General features: G+C 36.5%; 1 protein-coding gene across 6 annotated transcripts in view; it reads right to left on the bottom strand.

The window, feature by feature from the left end:
* Nucleotides 1–345: 345 nt before the first annotated feature.
* PELI1 (pellino E3 ubiquitin protein ligase 1) overlaps nucleotides 346–10094 on the bottom strand; it is a 61993-nt gene continuing 52244 nt past the window's right edge. For all 6 annotated transcript variants that reach the window (XM_058429130.1, XM_032179174.2, XM_032179173.2 and 3 more), the window contains 4 exons: nucleotides 8383–8484; nucleotides 4095–4292; nucleotides 3811–3999; nucleotides 346–2963 (listed from right to left, as the gene is read on the bottom strand). In XM_058429130.1, the coding sequence (XP_058285113.1) occupies nucleotides 2397–2963; nucleotides 3811–3999; nucleotides 4095–4292; nucleotides 8383–8484 (1056 nt within the window). In that variant the 3' untranslated portion in view covers nucleotides 346–2396. The remainder of the gene's footprint in view (nucleotides 2964–3810; nucleotides 4000–4094; nucleotides 4293–8382; nucleotides 8485–10094) is intronic.

The raw sequence follows: 10094 nt of genomic DNA, 5'->3' as shown, positions 1-10094 counted from the left end.
TAAATACAACTTTTTCTCCTCCTTGACCAGAATACTGACATTCCCTTAATACAACTGAGTAAGTAAAAGTGTTCTAGTAGCCATGGCAAAATAACAGTTCTGCTCGAACAGCAAACACCCAACTGATCATTTAAATTGCCTGAATTTTTAAAACTTGAATTTGATAGAAAATGAGCCAGGTTTTTCCCTGTTAGAAGAAATTGTTTTTACCTGTTAGAAGAAAATGCAGGCAACTTTGGGAAGGGCGTGAAACTTTTATGGTTACAAAGCCACTATTTAAATAGTCTAACATGCAACTTACAGGTGCCAACTCCCTAGCAAGGCTTAACTTAGAAAAGGCCTCAATTATTCAACCACTAACAAAAAGTTCCTTTATTAATAAGAGATGCTTTTCAAAAAGAACCAGAGACTTTAAAGTGTTACATTAAATGCAAACTTTTCATCTATTTCAAATGACTATTTTTGGAGTGTGGAATAGAGTTGTCCACAGTTTTCACTTCTGGTTTCTCATTCTCGATTATGCAAAAATGAACCCACAGAGACAAATTCAAATATCTATTTTGAAAAGTATTTACTTAGTTTAAATAAATTAATTGCAAATAAAAATTAAGCTACAATATATAGCCTGAATAGAAATGACTAGAACAAATACAACACAGGACTTGCTTTCTTGCATTAGTCACAAAGCATGTGACAATCTAGAAAACTTCAAAATCAATTATATTTCTTTGAAAAAAGGGGTAACAGCAGTTACTGATACATCACAACTAATAAACTTATAATGCAAGTTTCCTGACATGCATTTCCTGAGTGAACCCAAATGATCATTTTTTAAAACAATGAAGTTTTGACAGTTGAAGTAAAATAAAATAGTTCATGGCTTCTAAGCAACAAGTTTTGTTTTTTAAAAACAAAAAGAAAATTCGGAACAGTTTTGTAATAGGATAAATTAAAGCTCTGCTACCACACATAAAACTTTGCTACAGTCAATTAAGTATTATACAACTTTTCAAACTAAAGGAAAACAAATCAAAATATTAAAAGAAGATACTGTCTAATCTAAAAGTGTACTGGTCTCTACAAGTGTCAAAGATTTGATGTAGTGCAACTGTCTATACTTGTGGTGCCTTTGAAAAAAGGGGGGGAAGGAGGGGAGAGAAGAAACTTGTTCTTGCTTCTGGAAGCAAAAGACATATTGGAATTAGAGAATAAACAGACCATGCAGTGCGTCACTCCACGCTGCAGTCATTGGTGCTCATCTGCCAACCAAACATTTGCTTAAGTCTCACTGTGGCAATCTCCTTAGGGATGCAAACCCAGAGTTAAGGCTGGTCTGATAAAAACGGGGGCACTATTGTCATTCAACCCTTTAGATCTCTAGATTTCCTAATGCCTGAATAAGGCCAAATACAGAATAATTAATTAAGCATTTCTTTTTCCAAAAGCAAATCAAGTCACTCTCTTTCTTGCTAATTTATACTTTTTCTTATGGGAATGATTTTTGTCTAGAAACAGTGAACAGATGAACCACAGTTTATATCCAAAAAATAAACTTGCCAAATACTGCTGATACTAAAAACAGATTAGTTATCATGGGAGAAAAATAGATAATCTAGATTAAATTGCATATTCAAAGGAGCATATAAAATGTTTCTTAGCATTAAGTTTTTGTTATAGTACTACGCTCGAGAGAAACATTAAGAAAAAATCTTTCCTGATTATCTTCAATGTGGTTAAAAACAAACACCTTTCACACAATGGTAATTAATATGAATTTGGTCTTACAAATTACAAAGTAGTCTAATTTACCAAATTCCATATTTAGATTGGGGTGGAAGAGAGGCTCTCTTGTCCTTCTTCCTAACTTTGCAAATCCTTGAGCTAGGTTGCTCACTAAGCTACCATTCACACCAAGGGTGTGACACCATCGTTACCATGCTACTCTATCAAGAACATTCTAAGGTATTTTCTATAATAAAGATAAATAGAAAAAAGTTAATATACACATCGCTATATTTTACAATGTTTGCAACAAACTGTAAACTAACATAGTTTGAACCAACAGTACCCTCAGTTATACAAAACAATTTCAGCACTGAGGATGGGTGATTCAAAAACACTAAAAGGAAGGCATCAAATTAGACTATGTCTTTTTCTCCTCAAAATATATTTTCAAAACTCAGAATTCAGAAGACTGATACTTTCAGAAATTCCTTTGCTTGAGTTTCCCAGATTTTTGCTCAGAAATTGCTACTATTTATTATAAATGTTTTAAAAAATTCTTCATCTTAATGCAAATGACCAGAGCAGAAAAACTGTGACGTGGACAACAGGTTCGAAAACCCAACTCACTTAGCTTATAAATTTATAATGTAGTCCTGCAGGACAATGGTCTGTTAGTCTAGAGGTCCTTGAAAAATAAGTCTGATGTAGCCTTGTTCACCAGCCAACTGATGTGCACAAAAGGGACAGGCTGCATGAAAAGTATGAGTACCATGAGGAAGCGGGATCTGGGACCAATAGGCAGTTGTCTTTTCTGAACATACATGCCCACACGGGCTAAACGCATGGGTTGGAGGGCCGGCGTCCACATAAAATCCAGCTTCACATCCAAGCCACAGAGGAACATAGGGACCGACAGACCTACACATAGGACATTCACGATCTTTTCCATCACGTTCTTCTTTGTTTCCCCAGTTATGATAGCCATGTACATGGCCGCAGTTTAGATATACCCATGGTTGTTTTTCATCTACAACATCTTTCCTCTTCATACTAGGAAATGCTAGTGTGTTGAACCCTACAGGGCACTGAGGTCGTGCTGCATTGATTTCCTGTCTTAAAGCTTCTAAATGCTTCACGGTAGGAGTGTGGGAAAGGCCTTCTGCAGTACGCCATAGCAATGTTGCACCACAGAGGTCAATTAACGAGCCATCTTGTAACTGATTGGTTTCAATTTCCACCTAGAGGAGATAAGAGTTGAAAAACATATTTACCACTCTGTTTTGGATTTTTACATAAGTGTTTTGGTTTTAAGTACTCCTTACTCAAGAAATGAGATTTCCTAGGATTTTCACTAAATATTCAAGAAACTGACAGTAGTTATGAAAAACATAAGTTTGAAAATCAAGGATAAAATATCAAACATTAACACATTTCTTTTTAGCCTTATGGTAAAGACAACTTATGATTAAAACATCTGGCTAATCAATAAGTCTAATATTTTTAATGAGGTAAATATGGTCAAAGATCTACAGATGGCAACAGAAAAGATCAGAGAGAGTGCTGTTTAGTTTAAGAAAGCTTAGGTTTTAAAATATATTAACATGATATGACAGAAGAATGAACTTCTAGAGTTTACTAAAATGCTCTTGTTGCCCAGGCTGGAGTGCAATGGCGCGATCTCAGCTCACTGCAACCTCTGCCTCCCAGGTTCAAGCTATTCTCCTGCCTCAGCCTCCCAAGTAGCTGGGATTACAGGCATGCACCACCATGCCTGGGTTATTTTGTATTTTTAGTAGAGACAGGGTTTCTCCATGTGGGTCAGGCTGGTCTCAAACTCCTGACCTCAGGTGATCCATCTGCCTTGGCATCCCAAAATGCTGGGATTACAGGTGTGGGCCACCGCGTCGGCTACTAAATGAAATATTAAGATACTGTCCTCTAGTATAGAATTTGGTAGTCAGTGTTTGATAGTATTCTGTGTTGGCAATAGATTTAAGAGTTTTCTGGAATGTATGTAATGCATTCAGTTCAACTCATCTTATGTGTTTATTGTAGCTAATTAAGAAAATACCATTCAGTATTTACCATTTTTCCTCTCTGCTGAGCTGATCTGGTTTCACGTAGGCTAAATACATTTCCACACACTGATATTTCTCTCCATATTCCAGGCTTGGAGTCTTCTGTGAACCCATTGCGTGGATGCATCACAAGAACACCATTAGTGGTCAAGCCATCCATCTGCCCATCTGATGTCTTCCATTTGGCAGCCTTCTCCTAGTAGAAATAATAGTAGCGAGCTTCCAATTACTTGTAATTTGGAATGAAAGCTAGTATAAAAGAAAGCATCATTTAGAAAAAAAGCTTATTACCCCAAGAAAGATGTTTTTTGATGAGTCAAATCCTGCGGCATAAATCCGTGCTGTAAAGGGAGGATTCCGTTCACATATGATTCTGCAGGCAAATCTTGATATAGTACTTTGTACTGACTGTGTATCAGAATTACTTTGACTTCCAGGAACCGTGTCAGTTACTACGAAATCAATGGGGCTTTCAGTCGACCGGCCAATCTGAGGGAAAAAAAAACATCTATAAACCCATTCAAAGAACACAGTGAAAAATCCACAAGAAGGGCACAATAAGGAGCAAACATTAGGCCTCTGAAATTTCTAAAGTTGAAGTTTACCATACTTAACGTTGGGGGCATCTATACTCTTGAAAACTAATGAGTCAGACTGTCTCTAATGAAGTAATCACTTAGAGCATGGAATTAAATGAGAACTTACAACAATATACGAAACCCTTAGGGAATGAAGAGTTCAAGAATGGCTGAGATTTCTAGATGGCTACAGATTTTAATTTTAACCCTTTTGGATGGAAATATGTGTATCATGTAGGTTTTTTCTCTTCAGAGATATTTAAAGAGATATTCTACCTTATTTAACAGAATATAGTGAACATATATAAGTAAATCTTTTAGGATGACTGCAGAACATTACACTATAAATACCACTTACATTAAGCTGAAATGCAGTGATGTCTTCAGGTGCTATAAGAGGTATACAAGACTGCTGGTGCTTATGTCAAGGGCTTACATAGCCTTGCTTTGAGGTCTTATGTATACTTCATATATTTTCTTGTTTCTTTTCTGTCAGGTTGTCAGCTATCATCACTCCTTGTTTTTGGTCATGCTTGTCTCCAAGCAACAAGCCCCTCTTTTAACTGGCTACTCTTACTCTGTTATGGGTTGAGAAATCAAATAACCTACTTCAGAGAAAAGTATTTCAAAAGGTTCTGGTGAGAGCCTAAGGGATTCTCTAGGGAGAATAGAAAAGGAATTTCACTGCATCAACTTTGTGGCATTTATTTTATATATATACTCTTCTTGGTTCTTAGGGATATTTCAGAGAGACAAGGATCCTAGATAAGAGTTCTGGATGGGTGAGGTGTCAGAGATTAAAAATATCTTCAGAGGTACTAGCTAGTAAATAAGTTAATTTCATTTTGAAAGTTGAAAAGAAAAAAGGAAATCAATGGGGAGATGACAAAAGTGACAAGTGTCACAGGGCTTTAAAGCAAACATTTGGAAATTATCAGTTCATGAATGTATTTGTTATAAAGTAGTACCATAAAATTGAAGAACGTGGGTACTGAGAAAAAATATTGACCCTCTACAAAGATAAAGGCTCTTAAAAGTCATTCTTTACATATTTTAGCCTCAAGTTCCTCACTTTCAAATAAACCTCTGTAGTGTTTCTGTCCAATCGTCAAGTATAAGGTCTTTTTATTTAGATTGGATAGTTTTAGAGGGAAACGAGTTAACAAATATACGATTGGATATTCCTTTTCTTTATTCTTAAAAATAAGGATATCTTAAATGGGCTCAGATCTTTGAAACTAAAAATATTTCCCCAAATAAAAAGGCTCTTTAAAAGCTAAAAGATACAGGCCAAGGATTGAACTAATATTCAGAATCAACAGAAGTAGCACTTAATTGGAAAGAGACTGTTCCAGAGAGCTGACATTTCAACTGGGTCTTGGAAGAGAATATTTAAGACACCGAAGCAATATTTGTAATGACAATGAGAAGGAAGAAACTTAAGTATCTATAAAGAGAAAAAAACCACCATGAATGTGATCAGATGCCAAAATATGATTTTTTTTTTTTTTTTTTTTTGAGACGGGGAGTCGCGCTCTCTCCCCCGGGCGGGGGTGTAGTGGCACGATCTCGGCTCACTGCAAGCTCCGCCTCCTGGGTTCACGCCATTCTCCTGCCTCAGCCTCTCCGAGTAGCTGGGACTGCAGGCGCCCGCCACCACGCCCGGCTAATTTTTTGTATTTTTAGTAGAGACGGGGTTTCACCATGGTCTCGATCTCCTGACCTCGTAATCCGCCCGCCTCGGCCTCCCAAAGTGCTGGGATTACAAGCGTGAGCCACCGCGCCCGGCAAATATGATTGTTAATAATTCTTCCCCTGCTATTTTTAGCATTAAAAATACAGCTCTTTTGTTACTTTCCCTTACCCTCCTGAGAAAACTCAATGGTTCCTTATAGCTTATCCAAAATTTGTAGTTTACTATTTCTGATAATAGTTAGAAACTGACTCAAGATTTGCCTCCCATCTACCAATCCAGCCGAATTTCCTGCTATTTGTGTATACTAGCTACAATAGCTTATTCGTCAATCTTTTACCACACTGTGTACTACTTCTTCGCCATCTCTTTTGCTAGAATGCTTTTCTACTGGTTGCTGGCAAAAATCCTACTTTACCTGATAAAAAGATCTACATGAAAAGGCACCAGTGTAAAGTCTTTTCTCCATCCTTCTTCAACACAATCAATGTGCTTAAGATTTAGAGGGTCAGTACAGCACCTAGGCATGTAATCAGCTTGTAATGTCTCCCTTATGTACTTCATAGTGACAAACAATGCATAGAGTTGGAGTTGGAATATCTGATGACTTGAACAAATGTTCTTGTTCAGTTTACAGGGTAGACAATCCTAGAATGTTTCCAATACAATTCCTCAAAGACTGGCTAGTTTATCAAGGTAGTTTCTGATACATCACAGTCTTTTTGATGCAGAAATGTTTGGATTTTCCTAAGGTATAATACCTGTACACAGGGCATAATCAGTTTATGATATTGGGAAAAATTCTCTACTTTATGAAAAAGACAAAACCCAAACTATTAAAACTTATTTAAGGGCCTTCATTAGATGGTGAAGACATTGTTTCAGAATTCAGGATGCCTGGTTTAATTTCAGTTTTGCCCCCAAGTAACTCTATCATCTTTAACTCACAAGACTTCAGTTAACTTCATCTACAAAAGATAAGTGGTAAACAAATAAATATAAGGTACTTTCTGAAGCTAAAATTCTAGCCTGTGACTAAATATCCTGGAGATACACAGACACACACACACACACAGACACACACACACACACAGACACACACACACACACACATATATTTATCTATGTTTTATTAAAGAGATGAAGTCTCACTATGTTGCCCATGCTGACCTCAAGCTATCCTTCCACCTCAGCCCCCTGAGTAACTGAGACTACAGGCCTAGTAGCATCTTGACTTTAAAAAAAGCTAAGCTCATTCATTTTCACTGCTTGTCAGTGAAACAAAATGTGAAAAATCATCCTAAAGCTTTGTGTTAGGTTTTTCTTGGATCTAAACATTAATCTTCATTAAAGATGTTATTTATTTTTGGTAAAAGCGAGGAAAACATAATAAATGCCCACATTCTAATATTAACTAGAGAAAAGAAATTCAGTATCTCATCTCATTAAAAGAGTTAGGCAGAGGGAGTGACTTCAAAGAAATATTTCACTATTGACTGAAATTAAATATATTTCTAGGCCTTTTCACTTTTATTTGCCTTGTAAAATAAAGAAAAATGGAAGAGTCAATGTGACAATAATTATAAAAGCAACATTATCAGGCAATTTATATTCTACTTAAGTTTGTTTTTAAAAAGCCTAAGCTTCGGAGAGCTCAATATTAAGGGAGAAGATCAAGGATTCTATTTACATCTTTGGAATTGACTGTCCTAAAATCTATCAGTTTATAAAAATATCAGCACTGGATTGGTACAAGAAGAGAAAAATACTTTTATTGCATGAGTAGCATTGACCAAATACGTGCTGAGAAAAAGGTTTGATTTCACATAGATAATACAAATAGTTAGCAAGTGCCTGGATTGTTTATTGCCTAGAGAGGAAGGTGGGAGGTAGTGGTAGAAAAAGTCATAAATGTGTGCAGAATATTTATTGTTTTCTTTTTTGGATAATAGCTACTATTCACTAAGTGTTTTTACTAAGTGCCTGGCACAGCGCTGAGTACTCTACATGTACTAGATCATTTAAGCCTCTTAACAGTCATAGGGGAGAGTCTATTATCTGCACTTTACAGAGGAGGAAACTCAGGCATATAATGGCTATGTAATATTTACCAGTAATTCTTATTCTGGAGCCCATCTCAACCATGCTAGACTGACTTCTATTTATAAGGGTTAGCAATCAATCTACATTTTAATAAAATACAATATAAAAATCTGATAATCCTTTATCTGACCTCAGCAAAAGTCACCAACAATAGATTTTTAACTTTTTTGTTTTTTAAGAAAAAAATTTTTAGATGTTAAAATACCTGAAACATATCGGTGTTGCTGTCATGAGTATATTCAACCACCACAGTCTGGGCCCGAGATAAAGTATACGATATGCTATGCTGGTCCTTGTTGCTTATTGCCTAAGAATGAAAAAGTTAATAGCAAAAATTAGTAGGCAGGTCAATCCAATCAGATAATCTTTTTATTAAAAAAAGGGAAAACTATTTATCAAATACATGACATATTTATACATTTTCCCCCTGAAATTTAGAGAGGTTAATAACTCCCGTCAGTTGTGACAGTAGTTTCTCTCAGGTTGAATGGGGTACCGAAGAATATTTAGAAGCAGTTACAGAGTAAAAACATAATTTTCTTTCTGTTTTTTTTTTAAAGACGGAGTCTTGCTCTGTCGCCTAGGCTGGAGTGCAATCTCTGTTCACTGCAACCTCCACCTCCCAGGTTCAAGTGATTCTCCTGCCTCAGCCTCCCAAGCAGCTGGGACTACAGGTGCATGCTGCCACGCCTGGCTAATTTCTTTTGTATTTTTAGTAGAGATGGCATTTCACCATGTTGCCCAGGCTGGTCTTGAACTCCTGAGCTAAGGCAATCCGCCTGCCTCAGCCTCCTAAAGTGCTAGGATTACAGGCATGAGCCACTGCGCCCGGCCCATAATTTTCTTTTATCAAACTACTAGACTCCCTTATTAAGTATTTTAAATTATAAAATAATCAAAACCAAATCCCACATAGAAAACAACAGTACTGCTCTGATAAGAAGAAAATGCAAAATCTTGCAAAATAAGAGGAATCTTATTTTTGAAGTCATTCAGAGAGCTATAAAGTTCACTCATAAGCCAAATTAACTGGTTTTCTAACCATTTTGTGACTCTACAGATGACAAATGCTTGCCATATGCTGGGTGAGATACAGAAAAATGCATTTGGGATTTGGTCCCAGGAGATAAAATAAAAAAATAAAAAACAAAAGAAAGATTCATAGAATGATTAAACATTACCAAAGGAAAGGGATGTAATGCTTATGACGGTACTTCTGATTTATCTCAAACTAAAAACATCGCTAAAAAGAACTTTTCAGTTTTGTTTTCAAGTGTTTTCTATGTATATGAGTTGAAGATAATATCAAAGGAGGGGAAAAATCTAGTCATCACACAAAGGAAGTAGAAATGGGCTGCATAAAAATAAAACAGACACAAAGACAGAAGAGAATAATTACAAACAGCAAAGAAGCTAAATGAAAAAATCCTTCTTAATTAGAAGTTTGGCATCATAAGCTTTTACTTGGTTTCAATTTGCAACTAATCTGTAATAGATAAAGCCTTAAAACGACAGCTTTAAGACTGTCAAATTTCCAAATATACAAAGAGAATACAGAAATACCCTATTTCCAAATATAGAAAGAGACTGTACTAACGACTCAGCTTTATCAAAGCTTAATATTGCCACTTTTGCTTCTGATTTTTTTTTTTTTTTTTTGAGACAGAGTCTCGCTCTGTCACCTAGGTTGGAGTGCAGTGGCACTATCTCGGCTCACTGTAACCTCCGCCTCCCACGTTCAAGTGATTCTCCTGCCTCAGCCTCCTGAGTAGCTGGGATTACAGGTGCATGCCACCACACCCGGCTAATTTTTGTATTTTCAGTAGAGACGGGGTTTTGCCATGTTGGCCAGGCTAGTCTCGAACTCCTGACCTCGTGATCCGCCCACCTCGGCCTCCCAAAGTGCTGGGATTACAG

The sequence above is a fragment of the Hylobates moloch genome, unplaced genomic scaffold (assembly GCF_009828535.3).
Source record: "Hylobates moloch isolate HMO894 unplaced genomic scaffold, HMol_V3 SCAFFOLD_15, whole genome shotgun sequence".
In the NCBI taxonomy this organism is placed as follows: Eukaryota; Metazoa; Chordata; class Mammalia; order Primates; family Hylobatidae; genus Hylobates; species Hylobates moloch.
Note: the sequence above shows the minus strand (reverse complement) of the source record. Positions and strands in the feature narration are given on the sequence as shown.